Consider the following 21224-nt stretch of genomic DNA (forward strand, 5'->3'; position numbering starts at 1 on the left):
CTCACCATACAATTTTCTTGCACACAAATATCCTCATCCGATTTTAGTTAATTATTTTTCTTTTTGCATTGCCAGATTGATTCAATTTCATGTGTTTTTAAACAAATTTTAGTTAACGTATTCTTGTATAAAGATTATATTTGGTATGTTATTTTCGTAAAATGTTATAGTGTATTTATTATTATTTAAATTCATTATCATGTTATCTAATAATATGTTAATACTCTTATAAAAGCAGTTAATTATTTTATATTAGCAACTATTAAATATTAACAGGTTTGTGGGGGTATTTGAAACCCACATAAATGACCATTTTTTTTATTAAAAATTTAATTTGTGAAAATTTTAAACCACCACAAAATAGTAAAAAACTGTCACAAAGATTAGTTCAAAACCCCACTAAATAGATAACAAACCACCACTAAAAAATGTTATGAGGTTTTATAAAACCGCCATAAATAAGTTTGTGGCACTTTAAATTTTGAGAATTTAAAAATTGCCACAACTCTTTTCGTGAGGATTTAAAACTGCCACAATTTAAAAAAAAATTGCACAAAATAACAAAAATCTTGTAGCGAATTTCTGAATTAATAATAAATATTTTATCCATGATAAAGATTTGAATATTGCTGCATCATTAATTTTTTTTAATTTTATTTCCTTATTATATTTTTTTGAGAGAAAGAGAAAAGAAAAAAAACTAAATAAAGAAGAAAAAGAAAATGCATGATGATGCAAAAAAAAGAGGAAGGAAAAAGAGAAAAAAACATAAAAGAAGAAGAAAAAAAGAAGATCCAAACGAAGAAGAAAAAGACAACACAGATAAAAATTGTATAAAAAAAAAGTGCGCACATACATAAGTGTAACTTGATTGAATTTGATTCAAAAATTCTTGATCACCTAATATTTGTGTAATTCAAACTATACATAAAGGAGGGAAAACTAAAAAGACAAAATGTAATGAAGAGTGATATAAATGGAAAGAAGTGAACGAATTTCAAAGTTGCTACTCATTATTGATCTGTTTACAAGATCTTTTACATCTATTATACCTTGAACTAAACCAATAACATACAACAACCTTCCTTGATCTCCTCATGATTCCTTCTACTATACACAATGTACTAATAAAGATTCAACTAAATCTTTATTCTTCTATTGACTTTCTAAATGATTATTGCTATTCTCTCTTATTCTCTTGATTCGGAAAAGATCCTTCCATTATTAATATTGCACCAATCTTTGCTATTCCCACAAAAGTGATACAAAGTGCTTTACAAGGAAACCATATATATAGAAGCACAAACAACAACAACTAACTCTATACACAATTGGATTAGTTATTCACTAATCGCTTTGGTGTGCAATTTGGAAATTAAAAGCTGGCAAAGAAACAATTGGTAACAAAGAATAAACAAAAGGGTTTGTGTGTATATTATATATGTGAAGGAAGAAACAATTCAAGGTGAAAAAATGGGTGCCAAAAGTTTCCTAACCTAGAGGTTTTTCTTCTTTTTTTTTTTTTTGCTTGCTTGTGTATGTATGTCTATATGTGTATATGTATATATGAGAGGAAAATACAATGATTTTTTTTTATATATAATTATCATCGTTTTTGTGATGATATATTATTTATTTATTGGGTCAGATAGATAATATATCTGTCTAAAATACGATGATAATCATATTTAGATAATACTTTTTAAAGAGAGGATAAAAAAAAAATAGAAAGAGAGAGAATGAAAGAAAGAGAGGAAAAAGGGTAGAAAAGAAATTTTGAAATTATTCAACTTGAAAATCAAGAAAAGGGAAAGAGGACATATCTTGCATGAGACCCTCCAAATCCCATTCTCCAATTTTCAAGTTTTCCCCTTGATGCAATTGCTGATGCCCATGATGATCATTATTGTTATTATTTCCAAACCCAAACAATTCCTCCACCTTGGAAACCTTCTGATGAGCATTATTGAAGCAACCACTATGATGATGATGATTGAAATGGTTGTTATGGTTTTTCACATCAATAATAGGGGCATTATTGTCACTTTCTAGTGGAGGAAGTGACAACTCTCTTTCTAGCCCTATTTTATTGTTAGACCCCATAATTCCATAATTCCCATTATGCCCCTCCTCTACCATGCCACCAAATTGGGTCATCAAGCATTGAGGCACATCATTATTATTTATCAAGATAGAAAATGGGTCATTATATTGGTCAGAAAAAACCATTGGTGCTGCTTGTTGTTGATGCATGGATGAGATTGATGAAGAAGTTGATGAAGAAGAATATGATGAGTCCATGCACATTGACATGGGCATGAGATCATGTTGTTGTTCATTGAGGTGCACCATGATGATTCCATTAGCATTATTAGGATCTGATGAAGAGTCATCACTGCTACTATTGTTGTTTGGTGATGGGGTGTTATTGGTGCTAAGTTTGAATCTTTTCTTGAGTGTGGAGTTCCAGAAATTCTTTATCTCATTGTCTGTACGCCCAGGTAAACGTGCTGCTATCTGAGACCACCTGACACAATTTACAAACTGTGTTAAATAGTGTCTTCACAAAAATCTTTCTAATTACCCATCATTTATCTGTATATAGAAAAGTATAGGTAGACAATGAAAATACTAAATAACGTGAACAGTGGATATATTGGATGTTCATTTTACTAAGTGAGCGGATGGTTATTCTAATATTAAGATTTAGGTGGGTAATTTGGAGGTATAGTATGTTTTGATTTGATTGGTGATTGTTCATGTTGTTCAAAAAAATTATTGGTTACCTAACATAACTCATTTATTAACGGTATATATTTTCTTAAAACTTATTTAAAATACGGTTCAACTGTCTTTTGGTTTTTTTTTTTTTCTTTAGGGTTCGTGATGAGTTGGTCATTCACCAGCTCTGTATTTCATGGAGAAATAATCAAACCATTTTATATTAGAATTACAAAATTTATTATAAATATAATGAATCAATAATTACTATATTTTCTATACTATTATTTGTGGGATTTTTTTTTAAATGTGTTGTGGAAGACAGGACACTGGACACATACGCTTTAGTTTTCTTTAATTTCGAATAATATTGATAACATGTTTATACAGAAAATGAGAGGTGGAGTGTAGTTTTCTTCACATGCTTGTCAACTTTGAAATTTGTTTCAATAAAATTAAACACCAGGTAGAGTATGGTTTAGCTTTCTTCACAATACAATTTTTCACACATCATAGACTTTGTAACCTAATTTCTTTTACAGTGTAATTAGGTATCTTTTAAATATTATCCTTTATTTAATTTTTAAAAAAAAATAAACAACAAATAATTTTTTTTTTAATTTTTTGACTAATTAATACGTAAAAATAGATATTTAAATTAATTAAATAATAATAAATTCTTAAAAAAAAACTGACTAAAAATTAAAAGTTAAAAGATAATTAAATTTCTCTTTCAGATATTATACGTGGTATTACTAATAATAACTCAATTTCATTGCGGTAGTTTTTCGGAATAATTTTACCCTTAAACTGCATAAAGCTCTGATATTTTATTATTCAGGATTAGAAGTCTTCATTCTTAGGTTTTCTGATGATTTTCTAATAAACGTGAGAGATTTTCTAAGTCTGCTACCACTGTGTTGATGACTACTTAATTAATAATAGGTTTAATTAGTTTCATTAAATTTGTAATTAAATCTTTATATTTATTTTTTTTAGTTGAATCTCTACAATGCTTTTAATTTTATAATTAAGTTTTTTTTCGTATTCAAAATGTTAAAAATAATAAAAATTTTCTCACAAAAAAATATGTAGTAAAAAATCTAATTAAATTTTTAAGATTATCTTTCATTTGTAAAAAATATATCGTTAATTCTAACATATTTTATACTGATGAGAACTTAATTATAAAATTAAAAATAGTATACAAATCTAATTAAAAAAATATAAAAAAATTATAAATTTTATGAAATTATAAAAACTAATAAAATAATTAAATTTCAATAATATTATATAGTAACAAACCATAGTATGCTTTAATTCAGTAAAAAGCTAGAGTTTTCTAGAAGGTGAAATCTGAGACATGCTTCTAATTTACGCCATTTTGTCTAATAACCCTATATGCATAGCCATAGGCATGCCCTATAATAAATTAAATTAAATAAAAATATAATAATTAGTTCATCAGCGAGGATTAATCCTTAACTAAAGATTTAAAAACTTCCAGTAAATATAGTTTTAAAATGAATGTGTAGCTGATTTTTCCCCTTAATGACACAACTACAATAACTAGTCCCCAGTAATCATAGAAATAATTTGCATTAAAATAACTATAATACTTTGGTTGCATAAATCGCAACAAGTAGTAGTCATAATAGATCCCAACAAGCTTCATGTCAAGCTCGTACATAAATACCCTATGGTGTAATGTAATAATAATTAACTTATTATAATACTAACTACAATAATTGCAACAACTGAGCCTCTATGACTGGAAGTATCAATAGTTGAGAGACATTTTAAAATATTGAAATAGTACATTTTATTATTATTATTATTATTATTATTATTATTATTATTATTATTATTATTATTATTATTATTATTATTATTAAATAGCCACTATTATTTACGAATGTACATTATTCTCACTAAGTTATTATGATTCCACTACAAAAAAAAGCGTGGTGATAAAACAATCGCTAAGCTAGTTGATGTGACATTTTCAAAAATGTGACGGTAGTTTAAAAAGCATAGCAAAAAATTATTTTCATGTTTTTTTTCAGCTTTTTACCACGTTTTAAAAGCGTGGCAATAGAAGTATTTTTTTTGTAGTGTTATGAAATTTGAAGGTTAATGTTTAGATGCAATAAATTAAACAAATATATTATCTTATATAAAGACATTTTGTAGAAGAAATATGACACTCAAAATTGGACGAAGATAGTATATCATATCATAGCTAGGTAATTAAGAACTGAATTATTAAGCTGGATGAGATGAAATTAATTAATTAAAATAAAATAATGATAATGAAGAATAATAATGTAAGTACCTGTTGCCAAGAATGGAATGCAAATGAACAATGAGATCTTCTTCTTGCGGCGAAAAAGCGCCGCGCTTAAGGTCCGGCCTTAGGTAGTTAATCCAACGGAGGCGGCAACTCTTGCCGCACCGTTGGAGGCCGGCATTCCTAGCAATGTCGGTCCAACAACCTTGTCCATTTGTGAGCATGTACCTTAATAGCTTCTCATCTTCCTCAGGTGACCACAAACCCTTTCTAAGCTTGCTCTTAATAATAGTGTTGTTATTTCCCATTTTGTCCTTCCCCATATTATTATCCGGTTTCCTCATTTTTTGTCAATTAAGAGACAAGGAATGAAGAAGCTTTTAAGGGTTTTTGCTATTTTTGAGCACTGTGTTTGTGATATATAGAAAGAGAGATCTAAGAGAGAAAGCTATATAGGTGAATGAATGATGTTTGTGAGAGAGATGTGTATATAAAAGAGAAGGCTTCATAGGGTGGAAATGGTGATGATCATGATGATATTGATTGTTGTGAGTTTGCTTAAAATATGAATTTCAATATTGTTACAAACATCTCCCCCAATGCAAGGGATTTTTATATTTAACCAACGCATTTTTTAAAGAGTTTCTTTTAAATTTCAAATATGAATATCATGCATAGAATTTAATTTCATCAATCTCACTTTATGTATTTAATGAATATAAATATCACATGTGTTCTTTTAAATGACAGCACCATTTACACAATTAATATAGATTATTTTTGCTAAAGTGACATCACTTAATTAAATGCATATAAAATACTATTTATACAAAAAAAATATATTAAAATAACACAGATTGAATTTTAGATTTTTTTTAATCATAGAAATTATAATACAACATGTATTATTTTGTTGAGAAAAATGCACACAACTAATACTAAAATTTAAAAAATGATAAAGTTAGTTAATAATTTAGAATTTGAGCGGTAAAACATGATTTCTATATGAATAAATGAAAAAAAAAAAAAAAGATTTAGTTTGTTGGTTGATATGGGTAGATAGAGTGGAAAACGGATTGGAGGGGGACCTCCCTAACACAAAATCAAAGAGACAGAGAGGGATGGTTGGTCTTCTTGTCTTTGACTCAATTCTTGTCTTTTTCGTTATATTTTACTTCACTCACAAGGTAATCATCATAATAACCTTTTATTCTATCAAACAACACAAACAATTTTGCTTCCACTTCACATAATACCCTCTCTCTCTCTCTCTCTATAGGTTTTAAACTTCAAACTCACGTGTATTGAGACTAGAGAGATCAATAATCATGACTGTGCTAATAACTATATATACTACTACTTTGGGATTTAAATATTTAATAATTTTTAATTGCAAAGTGTTGCACGCTTCATATATTTTATTGAGTGTAGGTTACATTGTTTGCATGAATTTCACAAGGGCTAACCACTTAATTGCGATATTTTGAAGCAAATCGTGCTCTTCTCCTAACTAAGTAATCTTCCCAATCATATTTCTTTTCTTGCTGTAATTCTTTCTTTGCTGTACAATAGCGATTATGGATCTAATCATTTCAATAATGGTAGTTGAATCTATTTTTGAAGAGTTCTATTGCATATATAACAATTCGTTTATGCTTGCATTGCATAATTGTTAGTTTTAAGCTTTTAGGAGAGATGAATTCGTGATATGGTCCGTATTAAAATCCTTATAATAAAAATTGTTTTGACTCTGATGATTTTTGTGTTTCATTATATAGTTTTTTAACATAGTATTTATTTTTAGAGATTGAAGCTGAGATTGGGATTAGTTATTATATTTGATGGTTAGAGACTGAAATTAAAATTTTAATTTTAAGATACAAAATTTTGGTTCTTTTAGTATTTTTAAAAAGTAAAGATATAAGGAATTAAAATTTTTAGAGACAGAAACTTAACAATATTTTCTTTAATAACTAAAGATATTTTAGTAAATATTTTTATTTCATCTTTATATTTATCTTGAACTAAATAAGATATTAAAACATGTATAATTTAGTTTCATACACTTTAATTTATACCAAATATATAATATAAAAATTTAATTTAGTTTTAATATCTTATTTTTTGTCTTTTAATTTTTATCTCTTAATTTCGGTTTTTTTTTAATGTAGCCAAAAAATAAAGAATTTAGATTTTAATAGTCCACAAATAGGCGGTTATTTGAATGAGTTGATTATATTGTTGCTGCTTATATATTTTAATTTGATAATAATAAAAAAGAAATAGTATATTTTATATATATTTAGTACTAAAAGTACAAAAGCTTTCACCGTACAAAGGTGAAACTTACCATTTTTAGAATGAAATTAAAGTATATACTATCATAAAAAGTCTTCTTCTAAATATTTAAGTAGATAATAAAAACTACATAGATAATTAAACAATATATCTTTAATATATGCGGTAAGTATTGTTTTGGTTCTTAACATTTAGGGTCAAAATTAAAATTGTTCTTAACGAAATTTTAAAATCATCATTAACATTTTATTTCGTATTAAAATCGTCATTTTTAATAAAATTTATAAAATAAAAAAAAGGAAAAGAACGCGAGGGGGAGGGGAGAAAGGAAAAGGGGAAACGACGCGGGGGAGGGGGGACGAAAAGGGGAAAGGGAGAGGGGTAAGGAGGGAAGGGGAGGGGGGACGGCATCGGCGAAACTTGGAGCCGTCGTCGCCGTCGGAAATCAGGGAGAGAGCTTGGCTCGTTCTGCGGTGGGTGGCGTGCGAGGAAGGAGAAAGGACGAAGCGCGAGGCAGTGACGGAAGGGAAAGAGGCACAGGCGGCGCCAGTGGTTCTGCTTCGACTTCTGCATCTACTTTTTCTTCTGCATGTGCTTCCGACTGCATCTGCATCTGCTTCTTCTTTTGCTTCACCATTTACATCTGCTTCTTTTTCTGCTTCGACTTCTGCATCTGCTTCTTCTTCTGCATCTACTTCTGATTCTGCTTCTGCATCTGCATCTGTATCTGTTTCTTCTTCTACTTCTACGTCTGTATTTGCTTTTGCTTCTGCTTTGTTTCTGCTTTAATTTGCTTATGCTTCTGATTTTACTTTTGATTCTGATTTTTATTTCATTGTTGTTGTGTGTTGATTTTGTTGTTGAATTTGATGTTGTTGTTTCTGAATTTGAATAATGTGTTATTGTTAGTGTTCTTAAATCTAATTATTAGTATTTGATAGGAGTAATGGAGGTCGTGGTGGTGGTGGTGGAGTAAGAAAGGTGACGGTGGTGGTGGTAAAGGTGCTGGTGGTGGTGGAGGATATTTTTGTCCGTAAAAAGTTAAAAAGACGATTTTAATACAAAATAAAACGCTAAGGATGATTCTAAATCAAAAATTATGTTGGGAACGATTTTGATTCTGACCCTAAATTTTAGGGATCAAAACAATACTTACCCCTTAATATATTTTTTATGTAAATATTTTTTTGTTTGTGTGAATATTTTATCTAGGCCTTTAACTTGTTAAAATTATTTTTTTTAGAGTCAACAAAAATTGAACTCTAAATATTTAGATTATAGATTTAATACTATATCATAAAACTATTTTTAAAAAAATAAATTAATAGAAAGAAACACGAATTATTATAAAAATTGGAGTAAAGGATAAATAGGTCCCAAACCTTTTTTTCGGCGAACATTTTCGTTCTTAACCATTGAAAAATACTTTTAAGTCCTTGACGTCCTTAAAAGTTGGACGAATCAGTCCCTCCGTCCAAATGCTTCCGTTAGACTCAACGGAAAAGACTGACGTGGCTCCCGTAATGCTTCTCACGCGTACGCGTGACACAGGCGTATGCGTCGCCATGAATTCAGCAAATCCACATTTCTTTATGAATTTTCTACTTTGTATGCTTTTTTTCCATTTCTTTCAAGCCATTCTTGCCTTCAAAACTTTAAATCACTCAAACAAACATATCAAGGTATCGAATGGGAGAAAAGTAAATTAAATTTAGCCCTAACCCCATTACAACCCTTGAATAGACCTCTTGATATGTGTATCCATGCATTGAATATATGTTGATTGGCAGAAGAAGAGCAAGCCTTAGAAAGCAAGATTAGTAGAGAATTGAGAGAATCGACCCTCAAACACTAGAGAGATTAGAGTGCAAACACTTCCGGTGAGGGCTCAAAGCTCAATCCCTTGTTCCTTACTTTCACGAGTTTTCTTCTTGCAAGTATATTTATACTTCATTTTGAGATTTGAATTAGTGGAATTCATAAATCATCATACTATCTTAGCCCTACTTGTTCATATATATTTTTGGAGATTGATTCATTTTTAACCAAGTAGGTAGACGCATTTTGCATATTAGTTGAAGAACCACAAGAGTTTAGCATGAGGACATGCTAATGTTTAAGTGTGAAAAAGTTGATTAACCACAATTTTATGGTTTATATTGTATTGAATTTGGTGGATTTTATCAACTTTTTCTACATTTATTCACTAAAATAGCATGGTTTTGTGAATTTCTCCTAAATGTGCTTAATGATTGAAAACATGCTTTCTAGGCTATTAAATTGCTAAATTTAATTTACTTTTCTCCCATTCGATACCTTAATATGTTTGTTTGAGTGATTTAAAGTTTTGAAGGAAAGAATGACTTGAAAGAAATTGAAAAAAAGTATGCAAAATAGAGAATTCATGAAGATTTGCTGAATTCATGGCGACGCGTACGCGTGAGAGGGAAGTCTGCCAGGCAACGCATACATGTGACTCATGCATATGCGTGACAAGCATTACGGGAGCCACGTCTGACTTTTTCGTTGAGTCTGACGGAGGCATTTGGACGGAAGGATTGATCCGTCCAACTTTTAAAGATGTCAGAAATTTAAAAATATCTTTCAATAGTCAAAGACAAAAATATGCGCAGAAAAAAAGGTCAGAATCTATTTGTCCTTTACTCTAAAAGTCATGATGGTAATAAATTTGAAGACAGTACATATAAAAGTTACGATGGTAATAAATTTGAAGACAGTACATATATAAGATTATCATTAAGCATTATTATTTTACGTAGTTAAAAGTTGTAGGTTTGTACTATGAGTGATGACTAGTTAATTAATCAGATCAATGAGAGAATTTGTGATCCTCAATGTCTTGACAGAGACAAAAGAATGAAGGATGCGACTTAAGTTTGTAATGCAACTTAAGATAACTAATTTGAATGGTTAGAATGTGGTAGTTTTACATACTATTCCATCTTTGAAAATCACTTCTACTAACTTGCTATCAAAGAACCTTACGTGTACTTCTTATCCGGTAACTACTTTACTACACTATATATATATATATATATATATATATATATATATATATATATATATATATATATATATATATATATACACAAATTAAATAAGTGATTTTTCCCCTAATAGCATAGTTTTAGATTTTTTTTTGTTTTTTTTAAATAAAAAAATGGAATAAGATAAGGGTGTGTTTAAATAGGATATTTCAAATTTTTAGAGTATTTTAAATATAAGGAAGTTTAAATATTGTAATTAAATTCCCTTCAATTTCGAAATATTTTTTTTGGTTGAGATAATTATATAAGTTATATTTTTAAAACATTTTGTTCGAAAAAAGATAGTTAAATGACCTTTATTCAGAAAATATGTAGTTGATTTTTATTATTTATTAGTTTTAAATATTAACTATTACATATAAGTACATTTTGAAGTGAATTAAAAAGAGAAATAAATTGAAATTTCTTCATTATATGTGAAAATTGAAATACTCTATTTTATAGTAGTTGAAATTTGAAAATATTTTTGATTAAATGTCCAAACACAATATATTGTCTTTAAGAATTTTAATGCTCTCAAAAATATATTTCCTCCTTAAAATACCACACATGCAATACACTTTAAGAGTATAACATTTGAAAACAAACAGGATAGATAAATGTTACACAATTACCTTAACTTAAAAAATTACAAAGATAAGACCAAAAAAAAAAAAAAACAAAAAACAAAAAAAAAAGCAAAAATGAAAATCCAACCAAAATTTAGCAATACTCACATCTTGACAAAAAGATTAAAAGGTTTTAGATTTCTTTCTCTATATCCTTTGATGCACTACAAAACCATGACAAATGTTTTGGCATAGTAGTGTAACACCACTCTTAAGACAAGTGTTATGCTTTCCTCCTAATACAACTTAATTTGCTTGTTTCTACTACATAGAAATTTCAATATACAAAAAACAAAATCAAATGATAATTAAAAGTTTTATGTATATTAAAAATTAATTATTAAATCAATTATTATATATATATATATATATATATATATATTTTAATTAAATAATCAGTCACAAGAATAATTAAATTTATAATAGATGAATAGTTAAATTTATTTATAATTATACAATAATCTTTTTTTTTTAAAATATCAAACATATACTTTTATAAATAATAACTAATTAATTACTGACTAATTTTTAGTGTATACGTATTATAATTGTGGTTAATAATATATATAAATATATCCATCAATCCTTTTCTTCCTGGCTGTAAAGGTATATCCCTCAAGGTCATTCCCTTTCCCTTACCTAATTTCACTTCTGACGTGCCAATTATTTCCCATAAAAAATTTCATGAACCACTAAAAAAAAAAAAAAAAAAGATTAAAATAAAAACTATTCATCAATCTTAGTCACTGTCCAATAATACAAAATTAAATCAGATAGATACATATACATGGTAGAGTCCACATAAATGTCAATTCCAAAATACTGCAATGGCAACATAGTTATTATGATAGGGACTCACAATTTTTTTTTAATTTTCTAAGAAAAAGTGAAGCAGAAATCTCTTAAGCTACTCAAATGTTTCAAAAAGCATCATTCTTTCTTTCTACAGCTGTCCTATTATGAAGGGAAAAGAAGAAAAGAAAAGAGAAAAAAAAAAATATCTCATGTGCTTATGAGGGTTTGCAAAGCAACATTGAACTTTGTCACAAAGACAAGAAAAAACAACTCATTTGGGGATTCTGTGTTACTCTTTTTGTTAAAATGCAGAGGCCAGAAAATAAAAGTTGCAAGTGCTTTCAAATAAAATCATAAGTTAAAAAGGTGAATGTACTAATAAAAATTGAATATATTTGTGCAATAAAGGTTGAGGCTCATCACTTATGCCCATATCCATGTACAAATATCTTGCATTAGGTAGAGTTAATCCTCATATTAATTTCTTCATTAATTTTTTAATTGTTATAATTTGGTTCTCCAAATTAAAAAAAAATGTATCAATATAGTCTTTTGTGTATCTTCTGTTGTCAGAACTCAACACCGTTAATAGCGTAGCTCAAGTCTGGTCACGCTAAACATATTAAAACGACGTGGTATGTATTTTGGCGCTAAAAAAGGCATTGAATAACGTCGTTTGAGGGTTTGAACATTATACCCTTTCTTTTAATATTTTCTAAAATGACATCATTTAGTACTCTTTTAGCGTCAAAACGTATAAAATGTCGTTTTAATATGTTTAGTATTACAATACTTGAACTATTTCACTAACGGCGTTGAGAAGAGACTATATTTGTGTACTTTTTTAAATATAAAAAACTAAATTGTAGCAATTAAAAAATCAAGAACTAAATCAATGCAACTTATTAATTTCACCGACCAAAGTGGGACTTAACTCCATTAAATACGATTTAAAAACATTATGGTATCTAAATAGTATAATATAAATTGGCTAATAAAATAAAGGTACAAGTAGTAGCTAATTTTGTAATTTTAAAGTTACACAAAGATCATTTTTTTTTATAAAAAGTTTCTCTTCTTGACTCCCTAATTAACGTTGAAAAAAATTTTAAACAAGAAAAAGAAAGCTATGGTATTATTGGTTTGGAATCTAAATTTTTTTTTTCATTCTTTTCTCGATCTCTTTTAGATTTTATTTGTGAATTTATGGATTCAATCATATGATGAGGGGACATAAACAGTCACACATAGAAAGAGATGTTCAGTTGTTCACCACTAAATTTTTATCCTTCCCATTTTATCAAAAAGGACAAAAGAAGAAAAGAAAAAACAAAACAAAAAAGTAGTATAGGAAAAGAGATAGATCATCATGCATATTATGATAAAGCTGCTGAAAAATCTGCTACTAATTAAAAGAAGAAAAGATCATATCAACCTCTTCAACATGAAAACTAGCAATGACATGATTTTGACATATAACATTCGAATTACTGGAAAAATATTGTTTTGAACGTTGTTTTGTTTTTAATATCCTTAGAGAGAGACATATTGTCACATTTGTTAACTAATGTTATAAATATTTTACATATATTATATAATTAAATGAGATAAACTAACTAATATGGAATTTATGCTCTCAACACAGACGATTCCTCAAAAAATAATTTATTTTTTATTTTATACATCATGAACTTCTTTTCTGTAAAAAATAAGGTTATCTTTGTCTAAATATATTGTAATCATTTTTCATGTATATATTCGACCTATCATATATTTTGAATTGACAAACTTATTTTATTTTTATTTTTATTTTTAATGCAGCCCTAATTCTTCCACTTGTTAATAAATAATTGTGCTATCAATTTAAAAGACCCTAAAGTTCTAGACCAATAACCAAATCTCTTAGAGTGATCCAGTGAAGAAGAATTTGGGCAATATACATAAGAGAAAATGATCTTTTCTCTCCCTCATAGGAGATATATAAATGAACAAATAAATTTTAAGTATATTGCCTTTTTGGTTTTTTCCTAAACTATCAAAATCGTTTAGCAGAAAACAAAATCATTGGGTGCAATTTTAATTTTTAAATTTTTTAATGAAAACAAAAATGAGAGTGTGATTTTTATTTTTTATTTTTTTTTAAAATAGATATAAGAGAGTCTGATTTCAATTTAAAAAGTATTTAAAAATTTTTTATTTTCAAAAAACAGAAATTAAAAGATTCAATTTTAATTTTAATTTTTTTTATTATTTTTCAAAGATAGAAATCGAGAGGTTCAATTTCAAGTTTAAAAATTATTTAATTTTGTAAAAATCCAATTTCAGCTGCATCATATTTTTTAAAATACCCTATTTTCCTATATTACAGTCACACGTACATCACTCAAAAAAATGTTGGATATTGTTAGATTTAGCAGTAGAATAAATTTTATGATATAAATTTTGCTGTTAACTATTTATTGACAAACTTTTTTTTCATCACTAATTATTGGTAGAAATTTTTCACCGATAATTTTTACCATTAAATTTATTTTTTAATAGATCTGAAGGTAATATATTATTTTTTAATAATTAAATTAATAACTACAGACGGAATCAGTAAATTTAATATTTTAATTTTTTTTAAAATACTACTAATTAACTAATTTATCATCCACAACTTCAACCATACATTATCAGCCAATATAATAGCCAAATCAAACACCATAAAAATTTCATTATCAACCATCTCATAATCATTACAGTAATTTATGATGCAAGTGCATAACATTACTGTATGTGAGCAAATAAAAATTATATGTAGATCCTATTGATTTACCTAAATCTATAGTATCTCGTCCTATAGATGTTAAGAGGAACCAATACTATAGTCATTGGGCACAAGAAAATTTTTATATAGAAAATTTAACATTCCAATCATAACATGGACAAGGCAACAAAAAAAAAAAAAAAAACAATCTCACAATAATAGAATCTGACATTTGAAAGCATGTCATAAAAATTCTTCATAACTTGAACTGAAAAAAAAAAGCAAATAGTTTAGTTTCAGTCTCAATAGATTATAAAATAAACAATATTTAGGAATCATTGAGCATGGCCAAGTGAATAAGTGCATTATGTTCAATAATTTGGTTATAGTACCTCTTATATTGTCTTAGTATCTTTAATCATATTCATGACATTTGGAGCATCAATAACTTCCTTTAAACTATGCCTACAGATAACAAAATATAGAATAACAAAATACCGCAGTGATAAATGGAGGCAACAAAAAATATTCTTACTCTTTTCTTCTCTGATTGCACTTTTTTATAAAGATTATTGTTTGTCTCAAATCATGTAATTGTTATTTTTATTTACCTTCTATATTGTTTATCAATGCTTTTATAATCATGCGGCTAACAAACACCACTAGAATTCAGACATTTACTAACATTTTTTATCTAACAGTTTTTAAAATGTTAGCTATATTAATAAAATTATACTTTTAGTAACATTTGTAAAATAAATGTTAGAAAACATTATTTTTGTTTTTAAAAAAAAATAAAAATAAGATACAAACGTTACCAAATACAAAGGGGTGTTCTTTTCAGTCTTCATTTTCCCCAATTTCACGCGTCTTCTCACTCCCACTCTCGAGGGGTGTTCTCTTCAGTCTTCATTTTCTCCCAATTTCACGCGTCTTCTCACTCCCACTCTCGAAGCTGTGAAACCACCTCTCGCTCCTCCTCTTTGATCTCTCGTTCCGCCTTTTTGATCTCTCGTTCCGCCTCTTCGATCTCACGGTTCGCGAATCGAAACCACAATCCAGTGTTCTCACTCTCACTCCAGCTCACGTTGTCTCGCTTCTGGTTCATCCTCTCGCGCCGTCGTCTTCTCGCCTGCATCGCCGTCTTCTTGCCTGCACCGCCGTCTTCTTGCCGGTTCCATTGTCAGCTCGTCCCACGGCCTGTTAAGTTCCAGTTCTCTTGTTTATTTAGTTTCTTACTCCTCAATCCTCTTTAATCTTTAGGTAGTAATTAATTTGATGTATAATTATTAGTTGATTTTAGTTTTTAATTGGTTATTTAGTAGTTAGGTTTTGAATTTAGGTTATTTACCGATCTCGAAACATGTTTATTTGCTTATTAAGTTGTTAAAAATCATACATTATTAGGATTTCATATCCTCTGTTTTCTAGTTGCTTTTTCTTACTAAGCTTGGATTCTAATTTTTGTTTTGATGTTGATGTGGAATGGAGCTTCTTGAACTTGGAAGTAGATGAGGGAATAGTAGGGGAGTTGAGCTGCTTGTTACTCTTGTTGGAGGTGGAGCTTGTGGAATTGAGCTTCTTGAAGCCAGTGTGTCGGAGGTTGTGGTTTTAGAAGATGATGAACTCTTGGAGGAAAGGTTTTTGGATTTGATGGTTTTGGTTTTGGTTTGGTTCTTGGCAGAAATGTTACTACTAGATTTGAGTATTTTTGTTTGGTTGTTCTTGGTGGAAAAGAAATTAGATTTGATGGTTTTTCTGCATACAATAATCCATTAATGTTATAGATTTTTATAGATAATTCTGCATACATTGTGTTTTTCTGCATACAATAATCCATTTCCATAAAAATAATCCATTTCTGTTTGTATACTCTCTCTTTTAATTATGCCCATGCAAGATAGGATAACTGGAAAAACTAAAAAGTAAAGCAGAGCAATTTTTTCAAAAGATCATCAATTTGAATCTAATTATAAGTAGGATCAATTGAGCGAACAACAATAACAAAAATGATATTTTCTTAAAAAACTAAATTACAGCCAGCATTACATTATAGAGAGAGAAAAAAGAAAAAAGCTAATATAGAAATACAGAAAACTAAGAAAATTTTTTTATGAAAAATATACTAACAAAAATATAGAAAGAAGAAGAACTGAAGAAGCAATGATGATCAATCTCTCTCTTCTTCATAGTAAGAGCACTGATTTTTATCAATCCAGTTTGGAGAATAATTTTCTTTCACTTAATTTATGTTGTTGGTTTATAATGGATGTGTTAGGGACTTGGGTATTATGGGTGCTCAAAGTCCCACATCGAGTAGTATGGGATGCATGATGTTGTATATAAGGAGAGTGGTTCTTCCCCCTTAACAGGTAGCTTTTAAGGTGTGGTTTTCCACTTTTCTTAGATACCTAACAATGGTATCAGAGCATGGTTGTCGGCGCCATGGAAAGGGCTACCTATAGGTTGGATTAAGGTGAATACCGAATACTGATAGACCGTAGCAAAGTGGCTACCGTTGGGTCAGTGTTGATAGAGTGAAGCCGCCATGGACGTTGGCTCTCAGGGCCGGTGTATTGTTAGGGACTTGGGTATTATGGGTGCTCAAAGTCCTACATCAAGTAGTATGGGATGCATGATGTTGTATATAAGGAGAGTAGTTCTTCCCCCTTAACAGGTAGCTTTTAAGGTGTGGTTTTCCACTTTTCTTAGATACCTAACAATGGTATCAAAGCATGGTTGTCGGCGCCATGGAAAGGGCTACCTATAGGCTAGATTAAGGTGAATACCGAATACTGATAGACCGTAGCAAAGTGGCTACCGTTGGGTCAGTGTTGATAGAGTGAAGCCGCCGTGGACGTTGGCTCTCAGGGCCGGTGTATTGTTAGGGACTTGGGTATTATGGGTGCTCAAAGTCCTACATCGAGTAGTATGGGATGCTTGATGTTGTATATAAGGAGAGTGGTTCTTCCCCTTAACAGATAGCTTTTAAGGTGTGGTTTTCCACTTTTCTTAGATACCTAACAATGGTATCAAAGCGTGGTTGTCGGCGCCATGGAAAGGGCTACCTATAGGCTGGATTAAGGTGAACACCGAATACTAATAGACCGTAGCAAAGTGGCTACCGTTGGGTCAGTGTCGATAGAGTGAAGCTGCCGTGGACGTCGGCTCTCCAGGGCCGGTGTATTGTTAGGGACTTGGGTATTATGGGTGCTCAAAGTCCCACATCGAGTAGTATGGGATGCTTGATGTTGTATATAAGAAGAGTGGTTTTTCCCCCTTAACAGCTAGCTTTTAAGGTGTGGTTTCCCACTTTTCTTAGATACCTAACAATGGTCTGGGTGCTCAAAGTCCCACATCGAGTAGTATGGAATGCTTGATATTGTATATAAGGAGAGTGGTTCTTCCCCCTTAACAGCTAGCTTTTAAGGTGTGGTTTTCCACTTTCCTTAGATACCTAACAGGATGCCTTGGTTGATTACTTGTTGTTCAGTTCTTGGTCTTGCTGTGATTTTTTTAATTTTTTTAGTTCTTGTTCTTGCTCTTTTGCTGTTATTATAAGTCTTTGTTCTTGATTTTAGTTCTTATTTTTGCTGTGATTTAGTTCTTGTTCTTCTGGTCTTTTCTTATTTAATTGTTCAATTATGGTTGTGTTTGCTTTTAATTATCCATTTATGGCTGCCTTCGTTAGTTGGTGTATGGATAATAATTTCATTAGTTGGCTGAGAGCATTGTCAAAGAAAAGCTTGCAGCTTGTGTCAATAGAGTACCCGGTATTTACTATGATTAGTATTTACTATGCTTATTGCTAAAGCAAAATGAAATGTGGTTTGATTTCATTAATTGAAACTGGTTCCTTAAGTTGAATTATTGATCTAACTTGTTCCTCTTGATAGATTTACCTTGATGTATGTGACTGAGACTTGATGAATTATTGAATTCTGCTACTGTTCTTTTTTCTTTGTCCTTTTATCATCTTTCTTCACTTCTAGCTTATAATGCGTTTTCATATATGGTGTGTGGGATGTTCCTTCGAATATCTGAATTATTTTTGGTGCCGGTGCCATTGGTGGTGTTGGTGGTTTTATTGGAGCCACCAAGAAACAAGTTGAAACAAATAATAAGCCACAATTATCAAAACTATTTAGCTAATAGGAACTTCCAATTTTCATAGATTTTGTCATATGATATTTTAATTAATTTCATGTATGTGTTGTTGATTTTACTTCATAAAAGTGCTTGCTTAATTAATCTATATTTTCTTTTTTCTGACACAAGATTAGTGTATCAAAATACAAGATTAGTGCCATGCTTTGTTTAGCTTTAGCCACCCAAAATTGGAAGCAAACAAGCTTTGGTCATAGCTCTTTTTCTCACAAAACATTAACAAGAGGCTTAAAAACAACTCATTAATTACTTTATGATAGTTAATACTCAAGACTTCTCTGCTTAGTTTTTGAAGTTTACAAGCCGACAGTGTTTTTTTAATTTTTATATGAATATGGATTTAATTGAGATTTTACAGAGGAGTTAGGCATCGGTGGTATCAATTCTGTGATTCTGGTTTATAATAGTGCTATGGCAAACAAGAAAGACAAAGCTTTAAGGTCAAGCATCTCAATGAGAAATATCATCTATGAACAAAAAGAGCAAATTGAATTAGGTCCTCGTCAATCCCGATTAATATCATCTATGAAGAAAAGTAGAGGATTGAAAGGTGGCTCTATGGTTAATATTATTGGTGAGCTAGAGGATACTGCATCAAGCCCTTCACAAACACCTTTAGTATTGCATACTAATGATGATGGTAAGTGATCCTTTATTGCATTTTTTTAATTTGAGTTTACAAAGAATCAATTGAAAAAAAGTCGTATATAATTATGGTTTATTATAATCTAACACGTGCTTGTTCTGATGTGTAATGAATCATGATGATGAGAAAGTGAACTTACGGTAATGTGTTTTGTATATATACACATGAATAAAGCCAAAGCTTCTTAAGAGTTTTGTTCTAGGGAAATTTTGAGTTTATTCATTCAAAGTGATGCTGGAACTTTTTGTTAGCTAAATATTTGGGTTTATATTGTGTTATTGGATCACCATTTTTATTATCATAAGAGTTCTTATGAGAACTATTATACTTGGCTCTTTGATATACAGTGGTCATTGCCAATTTTTAGAAGGGAAAATAAATAAAGATTCTGAATTAATTTGAAATTGTACTTTTATAAGATTAGATTGAATGAATAGATAGATGTCTTTTAAAAATTCTCTCCTCTCTGTTCTAAATTTTCTCATTCTTGATAATAGGACCAGCTTTAGCACCCCAAGCTAATGATAATGATAGTAAGTAATCATGTTTTATGTTTAGTTTAATACTAATAATAAATGTGTAGTATTTTCTGTATAATTGCCTTTTATTTATTGATTCCCATAATAGGACTAGCAACTAAGAGAAAAAGGGGTCCGACAAAGTGCCTTAAAACTCATGGTTTAAGCTATGAGGATCGGTTGCCAATTAGATTAAATAAGTATGGTCAACCAATTGGTTGTAATCGCGCCAAGTTAAGCAGTCATTTTGGGACTTTGGTTAGAAATGCACGTCTTGCTCCATTGACATACACAAGTTGGCATGGACTTAAGATAATTGGGAAGATTTGTGGGAAGCTACCATTGTATTACATTTTTATACTTTTAACTTAGGTGTTTTTCTTTTATTGATTTTAAAAACTAAATATTAATTAACATATCTATGTTCATTATGGTGCAGGAAAAGTTTGACATCGGAGTACTTGGTAAAGCGTGGGTTTTCAAAACCTTGGGTTCATCTTGGAGGACATATAAAAATCGGTTGAAAACATAGTATTTTAAGGAAAACATGTCACTAGCTTATAATATGAAAAATTGTCCTCGTACTGTTCCACTTGATCATTGGAAGATTCTTATTCAATTTTGGAGCATTGATATGATTAAGGTATACTAATTCTTAGCATGTAATTTCCTTCATACTATAATTAGTTATACTAATTAATTTTGCTACTTTTAGGCTTAATTATTCAATTATCTTTTTATGATTTTAAAGGAACAAAGCAAGAAGAATAAAGCTAGTAGAGCAAAGAATACAAGTCAACATACAACAGGTTCAAAAACATTTGCTAAAATACGTGAAGAAGAGGTAGAATTAATGTGTTTACATTGTCTTATTTGCATTGGTTATTTTTTAGTTAATTGTGTTTTTTCTTAATAGACAATGAAAAATCCTGATAGAAGAGAACCATCTCGGGTGAACATGTTCTTTTTAACACACAAGCCAAGAGATGAAAAATTAATGAGTGAGGGAACAAACAAAATTTTTGTAAGATATGTATTTCTTTATATATATATATATATATATATATATATATATATATATATATATATATATATATATATTGTGTGATATAGATGTTTTGTCATAAATTAATGTAGTTTGAATTTTGGATTTTAGTTAGAGCTTGAGGATGCCATAGCTTCACATCCTGAAAAATTAGAAAGTACAAACCAAGATGATATACTTTCTCAAGTGTTGGGAAAAGATCAACCCGGTTGTGTCCGAACTTATGGTAGAGGTGTTGTAGCTTCAGATTTGTGGGGACCTAAATCTCAAGTTGAGACGGAGAGGTTAATTGAAGAAGTTAAAGAGGTTAATTTATGAT

The 21224-nt window shown here is 29.5% G+C and overlaps 1 protein-coding gene across 1 annotated transcript; it reads right to left on the reverse strand.

The window, feature by feature from the left end:
- Positions 1 to 975: 975 nt before the first annotated feature.
- Positions 976 to 5458, reverse strand: LOC107611520 (transcription factor MYB83-like). The gene is made up of 2 exons (XM_021108336.2): positions 5057 to 5458; positions 976 to 2527 (listed from the first exon to the last, which is right to left on the reverse strand). The coding sequence occupies exons 1-2, from the start codon at positions 5353 to 5355 to the stop codon at positions 1783 to 1785; spliced, it is 1044 nt and encodes a 347-aa protein (XP_020963995.2). The 5' UTR covers positions 5356 to 5458; the 3' UTR covers positions 976 to 1782.
- Between the last annotated feature and the right edge of the window lie 15766 nt (positions 5459 to 21224).

Source organism: Arachis ipaensis, chromosome B8 (assembly GCF_059453495.1).
Source record: "Arachis ipaensis isolate K30076 ecotype BB chromosome B8, ASM5945349v1, whole genome shotgun sequence".
Classification (NCBI taxonomy): domain Eukaryota; kingdom Viridiplantae; phylum Streptophyta; class Magnoliopsida; order Fabales; family Fabaceae; genus Arachis; species Arachis ipaensis.